General features: G+C 42.1%; 1 protein-coding gene across 1 annotated transcript; it reads left to right on the top strand.

Moving 5' to 3' along the window:
• The first annotated feature begins 699 nt into the window (after window positions 1-699).
• LOC121612876 (keratin, type II cytoskeletal 8-like) lies at window positions 700-8,435 on the top strand. The gene is made up of 10 exons (XM_041946033.1): window positions 700-733; window positions 4,091-4,614; window positions 5,937-6,145; window positions 6,240-6,300; window positions 6,399-6,494; window positions 6,617-6,781; window positions 6,883-7,008; window positions 7,119-7,339; window positions 7,435-7,493; window positions 7,605-8,435. The coding sequence occupies exons 1-10, from the start codon at window positions 700-702 to the stop codon at window positions 7,751-7,753; spliced, it is 1,644 nt and encodes a 547-aa protein (XP_041801967.1). The 3' UTR covers window positions 7,754-8,435.
• Window positions 8,436-18,840: the final 10,405 nt, after the last annotated feature.

Raw genomic sequence — 18,840 nt, forward strand, 5'->3', positions numbered from 1 at the left:
TCACCCTGACACACGGCCACATTTGAAATCATTACTCAAGATTCATAAACCTATGCAAAAACACACACACCATCATCTCACATATCTTGTAACATGAGCTTTAACTTGGTGAAGGAGTTTTTGCATGTTGACTCTCGCTTGAGAGCCATGACCATTGACATTTAGGACAAGCACAGACAAAGCTCATAACAACTGTGACCGATGTCTGCCCTTTCTTCAGGTTACATCACATGCAAGTTTTTCTCTGGATTCGTGTTTTTGCCGCTCCAGTGAAACCTCACTACTCCCTGTAGCAGATTTTTATCAAACTTCTCAATAACGAGAGCGCTCCGGCAAGCTGTCGGGGGGCCGTACCCTGCTTACCCAATGCTATTGTGAGGTTGTGATTTACTCAAATATGTGCATAGGGTATTGATGCTAAAATCTGGCACAGCATGAGAAAGCAGAGAGATACGGGTGTAGGATGTGTGTGTGTGTGTGTGTGTGTGTGTTTGGGTGGGTGGTTATTATGAAGTCAAATGCCACGCAATTCTCAGTTTCTCATAGAGTCCTGTGCATCGGTTCAAAGTTTGTAAGAAGCAAAACTAGTACATAAATTCTCTCCAAATAGCTGCTGGACAGCAAGGATTTGAGCTTTAGAGTAAAGTTCCACACCATGGTAGAAATTAAAGGCATGTGCATGTGAAAAGTTGGGGAAGAATGAAGAAGAATGCAGGCCTCACCTACACCAAAGGTGCAGAGGGAAGAAACAAGTGTGGTAGTGTTTGAATATGGAGCAACTGGGTGTGGCGAAACACATCAAGCCAGAAAACAACCATCTGTAATCTGTAGCACAGCACAGGGTGTAAGATTGTCTTCACCGGAATAAGGATTCTCCAGCAGAACAACACAAAGTGCAGCATGCCAAAAGCCTAAAGCATGTAATTTTGTTTGGCAACTGTCTGGCAGCATTAAATACAATTCTTTTGCTCTCTGTTATGACAAGACTTCAATGAGCAAAACTCTGCCTAAGGCACCTGGTTGAATCACCTTTCATAATGCTTTAAGCTTGTAGTTTAGCCCTTTGTTTGTATACTTGATTCCCTCATGTTGACTACAATATTACTGATATATATGTAAGACAGAGCTGACGTTACAGTATAAATGTATAGAAGGTAAATGTTTATTTGACTCTACAACTGCAAGCAAATGCTGGGTGGTCTGATACGTGCATGTTTGAAAAATAATTTGAGTTGATCATGCATATAGTTAATATGTATAAATGTCTGAGGTAAGTAACCATTCTGGGTAGTTTTAGTCTGTCCAGCCTGTTGTGATGTTGGTGTCTTATTATTATCAGCACCAGGGAGCTCCACTGGATCTGTATTGGGGTATTTCATCAAGTATTTTGACCTATTTCTAGAACTCATAAAGCACTGTTTCAAGTGTGGACATGCATTTTGTTAACGTCAATATAATAAACTATATTTTGGCTGCAGGTTGTTTTTTTTAATGAGCCAACCAGTTAAACATTGTGCTGGACCTGACAAACACTCCAAAACATGTGGGCAGCTGGAACACATGCACAGACCAAAAGACAGTTTATAGATGTGCAGATGGCAACATGATCGTGGAAGACTCTTTTGTTATTAAGATGCAGACACTGAGTCAAGATGACGTTGTCACGCTGGACAGAAACCGATTCAGGTCTGGTGTGCAGAAACATTCAAAAATGTAAATGTGGTCTTGAGAACAGCATTGGTCATTTGTTCAAGGAGCCAGACAATGAAACTTTTGCTCAACAATGACTGCTGCGACTACAAATGACAATTATGGGATAATGGTAAATGCAAAACTTCTGTTTAGCTTTTCGCAAAAATGTTAAGCTAAGAAGAGCCATAAAGATAGCTAACTTGGTATTACACAGCAATATTTACTTAACATTTTCTAATGTTCGCTAAAATTAGCCACAATATACTGGTCATACCAGACCAAGTAAGGCTGTAGCAGCAAAACCTCTGAGTGCATTGAACTAAACACTGCTGAGTACTTTTCACTTGTAAAAGGAAAAACAAGTCCTTTCTTTTTTTCAAAAGTTGCACTGTCTCCCTTCAAAACAACATACATTTACATTCAGTGCCAAAGCAGGAAGCAGCGTGATGTCCTCATGCTGCAGCGATCACAGTGAGGACATCCATAAAATGCAGAAAATGTTAATAGTAACAGGAGTGACAAGTTAAGTGTCAATATGGTTGGCTTGAAGCAAGCACGATTATCTAGTCAGGATCTGAGGATTCTTGTCTTTTGTTATGCTTTTGGGACAGGTTAGATGGGGTGATGCTCTGTCTGTCTCCTTTCATACCAGTAAAAGGGGTTGAGCAGGGTGGGTCACTGTGCCCATCATTAGTCCACTTGTATGTGCATGACTTGTTGAGGCAGTTAGATGCTTGTAGAACAGACCGGGGTCGTCGTATATTTAATCACTGAACATAAGCAGATGATTTGGGTAGATTTTCTCTCTGCTGGTCTTCAACATTTGTTAAATATGTATCGACAAACACTGTAAAATAATCATTACATAAGTAAAACTAGCAACAACACCATCATTCAAAATGAAAAAAGTGGAAGTACATCAGGCATCAATAGCAGCAACATGCACTTAGGGATCAAAAATACTCATTACACAGAATGGCCTCTTACAGTAGCTTATTCTAATTATTATACTCCTAGATTATTATTTTGCATACCATGTAACATATAAGCAGCATTTTGATGTTGAAGCCAGGCAGTAGTGGGAGTACTAACAATATTTGTCAAATAAATATAGAAAGAAGAATGTTCCTCCCTGACTGAAATTTAGTAGAAGAAAAACACACTGTAGTAATGTGTCATATGGAAATACTAGAAATACTAGAGTATTAAGTAACTGTGGCTGTACCCACATGTCAGCCTCTGATAAGACTGTTGTTTATAAATGTCAGTGCAGACTGAACACTAGTTAATTAAAGTTACACACCTCATACTTAGGAGACGTGTCAACTCAGGTGCAGGAGTTTATTTTTGCATCTTGAGACATACGTGTGATTTTCTATTTGTAGTGAAATGAATGAAAATAAACTTCAGAGCACTATAACACAGAGATTAGTAGATTATTATTTCATTTTCAGTGTTATTTTCTGTTGTTACAAAAACAAGAGAATAAGTTAACTCGTCTGCCTGATGTAGACTTATTTTGTTTACATGTGATCTGTTGGAGGAAGTAAGTTAGGACCATCCCTATAGCATGTTCAACACTATGCAGGGAGGGGAAAAACAAATCAAGAGCGTATGCAGAAAAGAGTGTGAAGCGAATGAGAAACTCACCTGAGCGTGAAAACATATTAAATTGTGGCTGATTTCTTTTACTTTTGCTGCTAACTGAGCAGAATGGTGTTAATGTCTATGCACTGAAGCCTGACTTTTCTGGTTATGTAGCTGCAACTGAAACATATAGACTTAAACTAAGAACTTAGGACAACTTGAACATACCAAAGAAGAACTGAACTTTGTCACGCTTAAGGAACACTTCTTTTGAAAGGAATTACAGACACAGAAAACTGTTAATTAATAAGATGAAGTGGTCTAAGTTTTGCATATTTCACATGGCTTATACAGACGGTCTAAATACTGAAATATTGTGTATGAACATGGTTAATGTTCATGTTTCTTACTCTGAAACTATTTGAGTGCAATAAATAAGGTGTTTGTTTGGCTATATACTCTGTATTTTGTCTAAAAGTGGATTTCAATGTATCTTTTGCTTTGTATCTCCCTTCTCTGTAGACTGGTCCATTGTTAAATTTACTGCCCTGTAACCACTAAACAGAATACAGTTCTTATGCCCTGGAAGGCATTTTCCTCCCTAATCACATTCTTACTCCACTTCTTTGCCTCTCGCTCTCTTCCCCCCTTCAGCAGGGCCTAGCGTAGGGTGTGTCACCGCTTATCTTCTGACAATCCCTCCCTACCTGTTTTACAGGATCGGTCACTCCTGCATTCTGAGCCAGAGGCGTGTAGGCTGTGGAGGCGAGGCTGGACAGCAAAAGTGAGAGTACAGGTTGAAGTGGCTCAGGAGGATCCTCCCCCTCACTCAGCTCAGCCATAAAAGCCAGCAGTGTGTGCAGTCAGACACTCAGAGGGATTTGGCTCTCCTTTGAAACCTGCACATCTTCAGCTCTCCTCCGCTCAGGCTTAACAACCTATACAACAGCAACCATGATTAGGAAGGCACAGTCAGTCTCAAGCTACAGCACCAGGAGGTCCTTCGCTGGACCAAGCAGCAGCACCACTGTAACAAGAACCAGCTTTGGTGGCTATGGCGGTGGCTATGGCGGTGCCTTTGGTAGCGCCAGTGCTAGCAGTGGTGGTGCCTTTGGTTTTGGTGCATCTTCCATCAGTGGTGGCTCTGCTGCTTACGGCATGTCTTCTGGCCAGTCAGTCGGCCAGTTCATTGCACCGATCACAGCTGTCCAGGTCAACAAGAGCCTCCTGGCCCCTCTGAACCTGGAAATTGACCCCACCATCCAGGCCGTCCGCACCCAGGAGAAGGAGCAGATCAAGACCCTGAACAACCGCTTCGCCTCCTTCATCGACAAGGTTTGTTCCTGAGCTCTGTGTAGTCTATGTAGTGTTCTGTCTTGTGTACAATTTACTTCAGGCCTCGTTATCATAGCAGTGGCTACCTGCATCCTCTGCCTGAGCAACTGCTAGCAGCTGTCAAAAGTGAATCATCTTATTTTGTCCTTCAACATGTAATTAAAAAAAAAATACTAGAAAGTTAAGCTTTAGCAAATAGTAACAGCAATCTACTTCATTGTGTTTAATGAAAAGTGTGCTGCTCACTGGATGAAAACAGGTTCTTTTTTACTGACAAAGCAAGAGAGCTGTGAATCTTATCTCTGTCATGTAGTATCCATCAATGAGTTACAGCTTATAAAAATCTCAAGTCAGTCACTCATCATGACCCCATCTTACTCTGGCAACACCATCTAAAATCTACCTAACAGCTGGCCTGTTGACCTGTCTGAGCCCGTGGCGGCCTCTCTGCCCACTATGTAAACATAGGTGGGGATTAGATTCCAGTGACTTGCCCATACCTTACCTGGGAGACTGGCAGAGAAAATAGGGATGTACTGTATCTGCACTATGCCTGTGAAGTCCAAAGTCTGTCATTTGCACATTGCACGTATCACCTGGTTGTTAAGGGCAACAAGAATGCTAAGGACAAAGCTCTACATCAACTTTCACTTGTCTTTTTATGACACAATCACACATCTGCATGCATTATAAATTGGCACTTGCATAAAAACTCACAAAACAAAGCGCTCATCCTGTGTTACTTCGCTGCTTTGTCTTCTGCGGCTTATCTGCCACACCTAGTTTTTTTATGGCTGGACTGACTGTGTGGCCTTCATAGCGAAGCACAGCGTGCAGGATGAGTCATAGCCACAGAAGAGACATAGCATGCGAAATACTTAAAGTCACATACGCATGCTGGTGAAGCATGTGAATAAAACATACCAAATAGCTTGTTTTGAGAAGGATGAATTGAACATATGTATTCAGCTCCAAATAAAAGGCTCAAAAGTTTAATTTTTCATCTTTTAGTATTAAAACTGTTTGAACAGCAAGCAAATATACACCGCTGTGACTTACAGTTGTTGTGACGTGGGTGTGGCAGTTCAGATATGTAGCTATCTAATCAGTCCTGCAGGTAAAGGTAAGGAACTTTAAAACCTGATAACACAATGACACACCCTCCAAATCCTTTTTGCACTGATCCTTCCCTTTAAAAATTCTAGGAATTCATTACTGGGCTTAAAAACAATTGAGCCTAACAACATTTAGACACTGTTATATATTGAAAATGCTCTTTGAAACAGCACCTGACAATCCTCCCTGGCTTTGTGTCTCCACAGGTCCGTTTCCTGGAGCAGCAGAACAAGATGCTGGAGACCAAATGGAGCCTCCTGCAGGACCAGACCACCACCCGCTCCAACATCGAGGGCATGTTTGAGGCCTACATTGCCAACCTGCGCAGACAGCTTGACGGGCTGGGCAATGAGAAGGTCAAGCTGGAGGGAGAGCTGAGGAACATGCAGGGCCTGGTTGAGGACTTCAAGAAGAAGTAAGTGTTCGCATGACATGGTCACTAGTTATAACATATACCTGATGTTCAAAATGGAGCAGATAGACTAAAGCACTGCCTTGTGTTCCAACAGGTATGAAGATGAAATCAACAAGCGTGCAGCTGCAGAGAACGAATTTGTGCTCCTGAAGAAGGTGTGAATTCATGAAGATTCATTTATTTTTTAATCCTGAGGTTTAATACAATGTTACCAGTTGTAACACTTCCTGTTTTTACATAATTTCCTTTCCAGGACGTCGATGCTGCCTACATGCACAAGGTGGAGCTGGAAGCCAGGGCTGATGCTCTTCAGGATGAGATCAACTTCCTCAGGGCCGTCTATGAGGCTGTATGTATCTAGAATCTTTAATTCGACCTTCCTCACAGTATGAGTTAAATTTGATGATCGTCCGTAAATCAGCTAAAAAGGACAAAAAGTTAACTGGTGTGTGACAATCATTGGTGCTGTAGGAGCTTCGTGAGCTGCAGGGCCAGATCAAGGACACCTCTGTCATTGTGGAGATGGACAACAGCCGTAACCTGGACATGGATGCTATTGTGGCTGAAGTGCGTGCTCAGTACGAGGACATCGCCAACCGCAGCAAGGCTGAAGCAGAGACCTGGTACAAACAGAAGGTGAGTGTGAAGCAAAGCCGAGGTTTTATATACACTTGCAACACCTCTCCCTACCTTCTGGACCATGTTCTTGACACACCTTGTTGCATTTTTCACAACAGTACGAGGAGATGCAGACCACTGCAGGACAGTATGGTGACGACCTGCGCTCAACCAAGGCTGAGATTTCCGAGCTGAACCGCATGATCGCACGTCTTCAGAATGAGATTGAGGCTGTCAAGGCACAGGTATATTTCAACAACTTCTCATGGATGATGTATTATTCTTGACGCACTTCGTCGTGTAAGAGGATTTGCTGTTTATTATGAGTACATAACAAGAGTATCATTTTCAACAGAGGGTCAGCCTTGAGGCTCAGATCGCAGAGGCTGAGGAGCGCGGTGAGTTGGCAGTGAAGGATGCCAAGCTCCGCATCAAGGACCTGGAGGAGGCCCTGCAGAGAGCCAAGCAGGACATGGCCCGCCAGGTGCGTGAATACCAGGAGCTGATGAACGTCAAGCTGGCCCTGGACATCGAAATCGCCACCTACAGGAAACTGCTGGAAGGAGAGGAGACCAGGTGGGATACATTTTAATGTTAAATGTAGTTCTCATGGCTGCAGCATTGGCTTCAAGTCTGAATTAAACACTAACTCTTCATTATTCCACCATTAGACTGGCCAGCGGAGGTTCCAATGCAACAATCCATGTGCAGCAGAGCATTGGAGGTGGTGGTAAGTTTCAGATTTTATACATCATCAGCATAAGTGATATCTGAACCAACAGATCACACTGACAGATGGGTGGGAAAATGACAAAACTTACCTGTTTTTTTTCTGCTTTAGGAGTGTCCAGTAGCAGCGGTGGATTCAGCAGTGGATACGGTGGCACCATTGGCTACGGTGGAAGCACTGGCTTCAGTACAGGCAGCAACTATGGTGGTGGTGTAACTGTCTCCAAGTCAACAATGGTCAGTTCCAGAAGAGTCATTTAAAAAGGAGAGCTGTCCCTCTTCCCCTTCAGAAACTCATGATTTTGATCTAAATCTGTACCCTGTCATGGTGCTATGCAATACTGTCAAGCATGTTCAACAAGAGAGCTGAATTTCTGACTTTCTGAAGGTAAATGTGGCCTTAAAAACAAAAGGATAAGATCAGTTAGCAAGGCAAAGTTTGTTTTTTTTCTGCACTGACATCCAAGAAATAATGTGTGGAATGTTAAAACTAAGCAAGGAAAGCATTTGAAAATCTGTACTGTGTCTTGACAGCTTTGATACTTTTTGTAGTGTAGTTCACTGATAAACAGCTCTGAAATGAGATCCTGTTGGTGGGCAGGATGCTTTCAGCTGATGTCTTTATTCCTACACTTGACTGTTGATAAATGTAAGGGAAGCAAGTCACTGGCCAAGTCTGATCACTGAGTGATCAAAATTAGCAAATCTAATTTACAAATTTGAAATGACTCTACATGTCTACAGTTCAACTTTGAACTGATTGGCTACTGGCTTGCTCTTTTTACTGTTCTGCCAAATGATCCCTGCTTAGTTTTGCCTTTCCTCACCATCAAGATGTGAAACCAGATTTATTTTGTAAAGGCCTTCTTAGCAACATGAGTGATGGATGTTGCAGCAAATCATATCAAATACATCTGAATAAAATAAATCTGAGACCTTAAAATCTTTCTCACTCTCGTTATTGATGTGTGTTAATGAAAGAAAAAGGAGAACACAGCCTGGCTACTTGAAGCTAAGGAGGGTTTTACTGGAGCTGATGAGATGATGATGATTTCCACACTGAGATTTCACATGGGGGCACTGCTGTGCCACGTTTCCACTTTTCACTTCCTGCTTGGTTTTGCAGTCCTCCAGACATTCACCTACAGCACAGACTAAACTCTACATTACCATTTATAAGGTTTAAAATCCACAGAGCATTCCTCATCATTTTACCACTCAGTGAGATCTCACAAAAAACATGGAAAAAAACCTGGCATTTAACTAATCAATCCCATAAACAATGCCTTTTGTAGTTCAAACATTGGCTTGGCCTTGGAAGCACTCAGTTTTGCTGAATCTCACAGTGGCTGTAGTGTGTTGCACAACAATGCAAATGCTCATTAACCTGTGAAAAGGCTTGACTATGTTGGACATTACTGCAAATCTGAAGAGATTCTGGTTCTGTCTGTAGGAAGGATTCTCTGTGAGCTGTGTTCACCAGCTCATATCAGGCAGCTAAGTCCCAAAAGCAGTCTCACTCCATCACTTTCAAATCTACTGTTGTGCTTTTTGTCATAGGAGAAGAAAAAACAGAGTGGCCACAGTGTCTGAAATACAACGGACCCCCTTTAAACTCTCGTCCAGCAGTGTGGGCTGGGCTTCCTTACGTACACAATGGCAGGGACATGTAGCTGGTGATCAGTAGGAAATTATTCAGAAACGAGCCCCTAGTGGGCAGGTGAGGTATGACTGGGTCTGTAATTACATGGCACACAGAGGGTGACCAGGAAGAGGATGGGACATTAGCAGAGGAGACTGCATAGACTTGACCATGATTGGGAGTCATAATGTTGCAAAAACACCTGCCTAAATTATGCTGAGTAAATGCTGAATTGTTTTACACATTCTGAATGAAATGAGATGTGGTTCGAGCCCACAGGGTCTTTGATAAAGAGGTCAGCTCAGCCATTAAAAGAAATAAAATAAAAATAAAAATCAACTGCAAAAAAAAACAAAAAAACAACTCATCCGACTGTATTGAACCATGAGGAGAAATCGGCCTACCTGCACATCTAGAGCCAAGCCAAGTGTATGTGTACTGTTACTATAAGCTGCCAGGATACTGCCCACACAGAGGTGGACAAACACAGCCGGGAAAACACATAGAGCAAGCACTATTCCACCCTCTGTCACCCAAAATATAGAGAAAGAAACCTGGTAAACATTGGCACAGATTCTTTCAAACTAGACTTGCAGATAAAATTTATGAAGTGGATGTTTTTATGTGTACACCTCCATCACGTGCGTCTACTGGGTCAAACAGGGTTGAGTGGACCGCATTATTTTCTGCACACACAGTGGTGTATTTTTAAATGTGTCTCGTGCACTCAGAATCTTTATTGGCAGGTTAACAAGAAAAATCCTTTCATCATCTTCACCTAAGGCTGAGAGCGCTGGCAGGCAGGGATCGTGCACTGAATTGTTGAATTTGGTCCCAGAGGAATTAAAGTTGACTCGTAATGTTGACTCAAGGCAATTCCAGACTCTGAAGTTGTAGCCATCCATGTTCCCACAGGACCAGCTACACCGCCATTAGAAAGATTACAGGTGATGCATCCTTTCTTCCAAAGACAGACACAAGGAAATTACTCTTCCTGTTGCTACAAATCCTGCATTAATCCTCATTAATCCTCACTGACAAATCAGCAGTCTCATCTCAAACTTCAACCTATTACCACTTGTTCAAGGCATGTGGACCTGTTGTTCTCTTCCTTACAACAACTCTCAGGAACTGTTGATGCTTGTGACGACCTGGAGAATTAAAAAGCCCTTGATGCAGAATAAGAGGCTGTAATTAACATGTAATTGAGCATGGTTACATCTTGAATGTTGTGCTTGACAACAAACAGGAGGGAGCATGGAAAAGCATACATACACCAGAGAAGCAGATAGTATGGTCTACAGGCATTTCCTCCTTTAAGAAGACCACTGCTCTTATTGTTCTATGTTTAACCGTTTCTATGTATAAGCAGACAAAATCACTCAGAAAACAAGTAAGTGCCCCCTTGGAACAGAATACCAGCCCAACAGGAGAGTGTTAGCACCTGCATCTAAAGCCTCAACAGTCCGTTGATGAACTGGATGACTCTGTTTCATCTCTGGTGCCTTCCTGCCTGTTTTCTGACGATCAACAATATTAAGATTCTTCTCAAATAAAGACACAAAAAAAAGGAACAAGAAAGACGTGCAGTCAGGTGACTAAATGCACATTTGGTTCTTGGCCCCTGAAAAGTCAACCTCCAACATGTTGTAGCCGGACATAAAACTGCACTCAGTGATTTAGAGGATAATCTAAAAGACAGAGTGGAAAAGAAAGGAAATGGTCTGCGCAAAGTACCAGCAATACCACAGGTAGAGCAAAAACACGTATTAAATTATATGACCCCTCATAAACAATGTCTTGATATGTGTAAACTGTCAAACACGCAAAACAAATAAACCGCTGAAGAATAAAGAACACAGACATACCGTTTTGTGGGGAATTTAAAAAAAAACAAAAACAAAACAAAACAAAACAGCAATGTGACAAGATGGGATATTTGTAATTGTTTTAAAATCATAATACTGATCTGTTTAACACTGCAATTACTGGTCATAACATTTTATCTGACATTAATTTTGGTTAGCTGATTACTCATAAAACATAATGATTAATTTTCTCATTGTGCTAACACTGGCGAGGTTGTTTCTGTTCAAAGCTACTGTAACCTTTGTGTTTTTTATTGCAAGTCACCGTGTCCTATTCTTATTATGTAATATCACTATTTTACAATGCAAGATCTTTCTATTATATGCAGTACAAGCAAGTGGTTGATTGAATTATTTGGGGATCAGTAAGTTTTTCTAAGCAGAGAGGCTACCTGCTGTCTCTGGGTCACCACAGTTGCACTGGATGACAAGCCCGGAGGCACGAGGTTTTCTGGACTCAAAATACAGACACCACAGCGAGGTTTCAAAATAAAAGAATGATTTTTTTTAACAAAAGGCGCTCAGGATATAACAACAGCTCATAAACAGTATGGCAGAAAAGTTCAAACAAAAGTCATTAAGGATAATTTAGCAGAATAATCTAAACTCAAAAAGGGCTCAATCGGCTGGAACAAAGTAACAACAAAAACAAGATCAAAGCTAGAAAAATACCAACAATCAACAAGAACTTACTTACGAAAAAACACTATGAACAACGGGGAGACAAGGATCAAGGAAGCTAGCGAAATCACGGCTGGGTACAAGGACATGACACGAGACAATCTGGCACAGGAGAAAGGGAGACGCGGACTATATATACACGAGGTAACAATGAACAGGTGGAGACAATTAGGGCGGGGTAGACAATCAGACAGGCGGGAAACACACCGGGAAGTCAAGGGGCCTGAAACGAGAGGAGGGTTAGGTTTCACAATAAAACAGGAAGTGTAAGACAAGACATGACGCTCGTGAACAAAAACACTTAACAGATCTGACGAGACATGACACTGGATTGTTAACTTGGCGTGAATTAGAGCACTGAGGCAGCTGAATGGATTCTGTTTAATGCAAGTTGACCTCACATATGGCCTGGAAAACTCCCGGAGGCTGAATTTAACTGAAAAATAATAACTCACCATATTTCCACATTTTTGGAATTTTTCTTACACCAAGGTAGATGGGCAGTTGGATAAACCAGGCATAGTTTCTACCTTGTGGTTTCTACCTGTTACTCTTTAATACACTTACTGTAATACTACACACATTTAAAGTGCCTGTCCAGCTGTCGCAGCGAAACAGCTCTAAAAGCAAAAAGACAAAACAGCATAACAGAAACATAAACACGAGATGTCAGTTTCTAAAGAAGACATAATATGCATTTAGGAAAAGCAATAATGGTGTGTTATTTCCCTAATTACATATAATTATAGCTTGCACAAATTATGCACATGTAGAGTGTGAATGTTACATTGCCTGAGGACAAAAGACAGCTACTTTCTGCAGTCATGCTGTCACACCCTCTGCCTTATCCCAAGCAGGGGTTCTGTGTGTGAGTGAGTGTGTGTGTGTGTGCGTGTGTGTGCTCTGATTGCAAGAGTGGGATCAGGTGTGCAGGTGTCAGGCAGCCAGCTGCTAATCATCTCCAATCTTTTCTACTTTAAATAACAGGCTTCGTCCCCACCATGCTGCCAGATTGTATATTCAGCTACTCGGTTATTCTCAGTCCAGCTTCTGAATAGCTTTGTTTGATTAAGATCCTCCTAATTTGTGTTTCTTTGTGCTTTTGCCCTCCCTGGTCCAATTCCTGATTCTTACCCCTTCTTGAACTACTGGGAACCCTGTTCGCAGTGGCGTGCACAGAGGGGGGCAGGGGGGGCCACCGCCCCTCCCTCGTGGCCCAGTTTTTGAAAAACGTGCGCTAAAGTGCCCTCTTGGGCATGCTAAAGTGCCCTCTTGGGAGCCAAAAAACGCGCTAAAGTGCCCCCTGGGAGCCAAAATGCGCTCTAAAGTGCCCTCTTGGACGCCGAAACACGTGCTAAAGTGCCCTCTTGGACGCCAAAACGCATGCTAAAGTGTCCTCTTGGACGCCAAAACACGTGCTAAAGTGCCCTCTTCAGTGGCGAGGACACGCTATATGTGCCCTTTTTTTCCTTTCTGCCCCTGCCCTTCAAAAAGTCTGTGCACGCTACTGCCTGTTCGGATCTGCACTGGATGCTCAGCCTTCCCTTGCCGGTTTACCTGCCTCGCCCGGCTCATTCAGTTTTTCACGGCTCAGCCTCTGCTCTCCCGCGGCCAAGTGGTTCTGCTGCCCGCAAATTATATCGAAGTGTTAATAACGTCCATGTTGCATCCACTCCATGCTTTAGCTTTTGTGTTCTGCATGTGGGTTCACACAATTAGTCCTGCGTAACACGTGCCTTCACTGAACACAGGACACACACGAGTGGAGATGAAACAACAAGACCTTGAACTCCGAAACATATCATAATGACCTGGTGTGATGATGGTGAAAAAGAACACAGGCCAGAAATACTGTATAATACAACAAGCTGATCAAATGATTGATCAAATTATTTAAGGGTAAATAAAAAAACAATTTACGGCAGCCTAAAATGATTCAGTCAACATTTTTTGTTTTAAACTAGGAGCTTTTTGCTATTGTTCAGTGAGATCTATCTTATTTCAGGCTGTCAAAGATGATTTCTATTATGTTAATGAAGTCAGTGTAAAGTCTAATTATGCTGCACTTGACAAAGCATTTGTCAGCTTTCTTTTGAATCAGGTTTTGAGAGAACACACCTCTGAGCACGGCCGTATCAATCACTGCACGGTGGAGAAAAGTTCATTAGGAGGCTGATCATTCCATAGAAATGACCTTTGTTTTCTTTGCCCTTACTGCTGCGTGAAGAAGCACAATAATGAGCTATTGATTGAGGGGGGCTCTTCCACAGGACCTGAAGAAATCCTCAGCAGCGATTGAAAAGACTGACCTTACCCTTAACCCGAGCCCAGCACCACGATCAATAAACATTACACCTTCCACAAACCCCGACACCTCGATCGATACAGGCGAATATCAGCAGCCGCGACTGGGAACGCTGATGAGCGGTGTCCTGCATGTCGAGTGGGTCAAATCACTTAGTGTCTTTGTCAGTTTGTGATGAGGTGTGTGTGTGTGTGTACAGTGTTACTCATGCTATGGGGACATACAGTATATCTGTTTACTCAGCTATGTTGTGGGACTGGCAGCAAAACCTCCCTTTAATGTAAATGACTAAATTTCAGGCTGAAGACTTAGATTAAGCTTAGGGTTGGTCTCCAGGAAATTAATGTGTGTGTGTGTGTGTGTGTGTGTGCGTGCATGTGGGTGTGTGTGCATGTGTGTGTTAGGATAACTTCCAGAACAAAGACATACTTAGTGAGCAATATATGATCCCTAATATATTTATAATAAGAGCTGATAAGTTTCACTTGTGATGATAACTCATGTGTTCACACGATGGGGCTGTGTTTACATGCTTTCAAGTTAGTAAACATGACTTTTTTGTGTGTGTGCTAACCATTCCAGCACTCCGCCATGAGCAAACTTTAGGCAAAGAAAATAAATGTTTGCAGTTGTGCTTTCCAGCAGGCACCTCTGCAGCTTTTACTGTGCACAGGAAAAAATAATCCATATGCTGCATCTGCCATTTTTGATACAGTATGTCCTGGAATGACTGTAGGTTACCTGTTAGCATCAAGTTAGCACATGCAGAAAGAGCATATATAATCTATAAAAACAGTTAGATGGGGATCGATGTAATGTATTGCATGGTGAGCCAGTGTACTTCAACTGAGGTGTTGAAGGTGAGTCGTTCTGGAGAAAGATTTTTGAATTTGCCATCCCCCTGTCTTCACAATGTGATTCCACGTTAGCATGTCAGATTTGCTTCCCCCAAAAATGGCGAAGCCAGGTGGTGGCTTCTTGGGCATGTTTTAGGTTTTTAAAATAACTTGAACTTTGTAGAACTTCCCCTCAGGCTCTCTGACTAGACAGGCCATCTATAGGTTCCGCCCTAACATTGTCATGGGAGATCATGTCGTGTTACAGTCAGTGAGCGAGGTTGCTAGCCAGCTACCTAACCAGTTTATGGACTTACAGTTATGGACATAAGGAAATTTTTCGTGAGGAGTCAACCTCAGCTGCCAGCCACAGTAAGTGGCTCAGGATAATCAGCCGGTGAACCGTGGACTGATGTTTCAAGTTTGTGAATCTGCAGCTGTAACACTTAGCTAGTAGCAGCGACATGGTGAGACTGATATGGATTGCTGGTTAGCTAGCCCGCCCACGGGCCTTCAGAAAATTTATTAGATTTAATTGTTCTTTCCATCTATTGACACAAATGTTACGTTCATATTTATACTTGAATTAAAAAACTCACCTATGGTGTCTCTCAGTGATGATCGACAACATTTAGATAAAAATGGTCTGGTAACATCCAAACGATCCATACTGTCCACTGCAATAAAAACATTTAGTCCAAAATGGGATAATAATGCACAGAAACATGTTTTCTCCTTTCAAATTAGCAGGCAATGTGCTCATAATTCACTTGTCAACTTCCTAGCCAAAATATAGGTACGGATAGCTGAAATATGAATATTGATGACTAAATTTATATTTCATGAATATAAATGTAGATATTGATGATGATGTAAAGGCATTCTATTATCACAAAAAGCTTGAAATATAGTGCCTATAGCAACTGTAAATGGGGGGAAAAAATTCCCCTGAGCCCCAAATGTCTACAACATCTGGCTCTGCCCCTGCTCCCCCCATCTCCCCTCCTCTTCTCCTTGTCCTGTGCACAAGCATGAACACCACTTGTTGTTTGTCTGGAATAGTGTTGTGTGGCTCTGTCTGAGTCACTGTACAAAAACTGGATGTTTTTCAGTGCACACACAGAACAGACAGGCAGTGGTTTGGTGTAGGCTCATCACTGTAAGCTCATGTTGTTATCACATTGTCATTTCACACTTTGTGACTGTAAAAATATCGATTATTATGTACTTTAAATGTGAATAGTTCCACAAAGCACACTTTTATTCCTCTGTGTTCATGCTGAGGTGGCTGTTTGTGTCCATGTCCTTGCACAATGCAGTAAATTTGCAGCATTAGGGTCACTGTTAACTAGATCGGCATCATGAGAGCCTGTATTGACCTTGCTGGTGATCTTTTGGCATCATGCTCTGCAAGGTTTCCTATTCTGCATCCTGAAATAAACAGATTAAAACTGTCCACGAAAATCAAAGGAACAAAAAGAAATGAAACAGTTTCATAACCATCAAGTGGAAACTGAGAGAAGCTTTCATCTAACAAAAGCCACTTTGACAAAGATGTGATTTCAAAGGAAATTGCTTTTGCGCCACATTTACAGATCTTGGACCTCAGGTGTGTTGTACCATTGTCTGCTGGTACTGTGAAATGAGGTTTGTGTGTAATATCACAGTATATTAACCCGCATTGTCGACCACAGCTGAGTGATTGGCTGCCTTGTGTTAGCGCTGTCGGTCTGTGCCCCCCAGCTGATGTGTTGTAGCTCTTGTCCAATGTTCAGACACTCCGGCTTTTAAAAGGGGAGATTTATAGCGACGTCAGCTGTGCCACTGCTGCTTTAGCCTCAGTGGAGAGAAAATGTTGTATGCTCTCCACCAAGTGATTTCTGCGCTCAGTGGAATAAAATTTTCACAAATGCATTTTGAAGGAAATGTTAAATAAGTATTAACAGAATGTTCTTTGGTATTTCCTTCTTGTCAACATCTTAAAAAGTGACAATGTAAGCGCTCTTCTTGTCTCTTCAGTTCAGTTTGGTGCATGCAGGGTGATGCTTCTTTTGCCATTGTTGACGCTCAAGCGGAGTATGCGTTAAACAAGCGTTTGCTTATGTGTCCTGCAGCAATATTTCTCTGCTCCTCGAGTGCTGGCTATGTCCTCAGTGACAAGTCGCTGTGTTTGAGTGATGGTGCTTATAGGTGGGACAGACAGACGAGAGGAGACAGATTGCCTATGCCAGGGCTCCGACACCAACCTATTCAGCCGGTGGGAAATGATAGATGCCCGGGCTAATTTTAAACTCTGTGAACTAAATTCCTGTTACCAGAGGCAGTGATGGGTAACTGGGGCACAGCTGGAGGCTTTAGATAAGACCTGCACTCACCTGTGTCTCCACGCCTCCCATGCCCTTTCAACTTCCACATGCTGCAAAATATTTGATAATGATGGGGGTTAATGATTGATTGGACTGAAGGAGGAGGTGTTGGGCGGGATGCTTATGATGTTGCAGTTGGGTGGTGGTACATATGGCAGTGAGGCTGGTCAGATGTTATGTCCAGCAGCTGGATAGAACATGCAGTCTTAACTGGAAGCTGCACTGAGCAACTTCACACAGAAATCTATTGTCGTTATCTCACTGGACTGTTGAGCAATCTGGCTGTGATGCTTTGTACTGAAGACTCCCTGAAAATCCTGGCAGTTTGTCCAGTTGAGGTCCTTGCTACTTTTCAGCCAGCTAGCAGCATGGCTCCGTGGATGGAAACGTCATTTGGTTGACCCTGACTGAAACAGCTATTGAATGGATTGCCATGAAATTTGGTAAAGACATCTTGGTTGACTTCTTGGTTGACATTTGGAGTCATTTAAATGACAGTTGCTGAGCAGCTTGATGGGAAATTTCTTGCAGTTAGCCTCAAGATGAGTTATAATGAGTTAATTCTTATTCAGTGCCACCATCAGGTCAGAATTTTCCAATACTTTGGTTTATGGACACATAAACTCATGGTATTCCCGAAAGACTCAGCTGTTTAGCATTCATTATAAAAATGTCAGCATCCAAACATGTAAGTAAGATGGCGCACAGCTGTGCCTTAGTACAGCCTCACAGAGCTCCTAGCTGTAGACTTTAGTGCTGTAAGGAAATTGAATTTTAATAAATGGTGGAAAAAATACAACAACTGAGCCTTTTTAGCATCTTAGTGGAGAATTAATGGCGCTAACTGTGTAACTTCTAATATTCACATAATGGAAAAAGATGGAAATGCTGATTATTCGCGGAATGCAGATTTTCTTTTGCCAAATTTTTTGGTTAAAATTTGCACTATATGTAGATGCAATGTCAGCAATGTTTGGAATTAAGTGTGTTTCCATCAACTGGATGAGGCAAATGAATGAGGCTTTCTAGTGGCATAAAAGGAACAAAGAAAGACGATCAAAACGTTCACTGTGTTTATTTGTATGACCGTTAATCTACAAAAATGTTATGCCCTTTTTTTTAATTTGGGACTGGGCTTTTTCAGCATTCTGTCTGCTCTCTGCACTATCGCTGCTTTTGTGACATATTGTGTCGAGGTCTGTGTGTGTTGCAGGGCTGCTGTGTAGCTTGTCACACATCTATACACAACATGACGCAGAGTCAGACCTGCTACAGAGGCACAGATTCAAAATTTCTTTTGAGCAAACAGGGCAAATCTACTGGCTTTCATCAGAGGGGATTAACTCTATCTCAACAGTTCAAACAAACTGATAAGACGGTTGAATTTTAACATATTACTGTTGTGAAGTGCAGCTTAAAATTTTGTGAAAGTGACTCTTGACCATAATGTTATCTGAGTCTTGGAGGTGCTGCGGTCCAGCCTTTTACTCACTGAGACCCAGTGTGATCCCTCAGCACACTGCACTGCAACAGTTCTGTGGGCTCGAGGACCTCCTAACAAGACAAATTCATTTAACTGGGTCACACACAAGCAAAACTGTATGGGAACGATAAAGCTTCCTCACTGCTGCCACCACTGTGGACATCAGC

The sequence above is a fragment of the Chelmon rostratus genome, chromosome 2 (assembly GCF_017976325.1).
Source record: "Chelmon rostratus isolate fCheRos1 chromosome 2, fCheRos1.pri, whole genome shotgun sequence".
In the NCBI taxonomy this organism is placed as follows: Eukaryota; Metazoa; Chordata; class Actinopteri; order Chaetodontiformes; family Chaetodontidae; genus Chelmon; species Chelmon rostratus.

Coding starts and splice junctions, on each gene's coding strand:
- LOC121612876 (XM_041946033.1), top strand. CDS start 700: ATGAAGAAGAATGCAGGCCTCACCTACACCAAAG. Junction 734..4,090: donor AGGCCTCACCTACACCAAAG/GTGCAGAGGGAA, acceptor GAAGTGGCTCAG/GAGGATCCTCCCCCTCACTC. Junction 7,494..7,604: donor GCAGAGCATTGGAGGTGGTG/GTAAGTTTCAGA, acceptor TTTCTGCTTTAG/GAGTGTCCAGTAGCAGCGGT.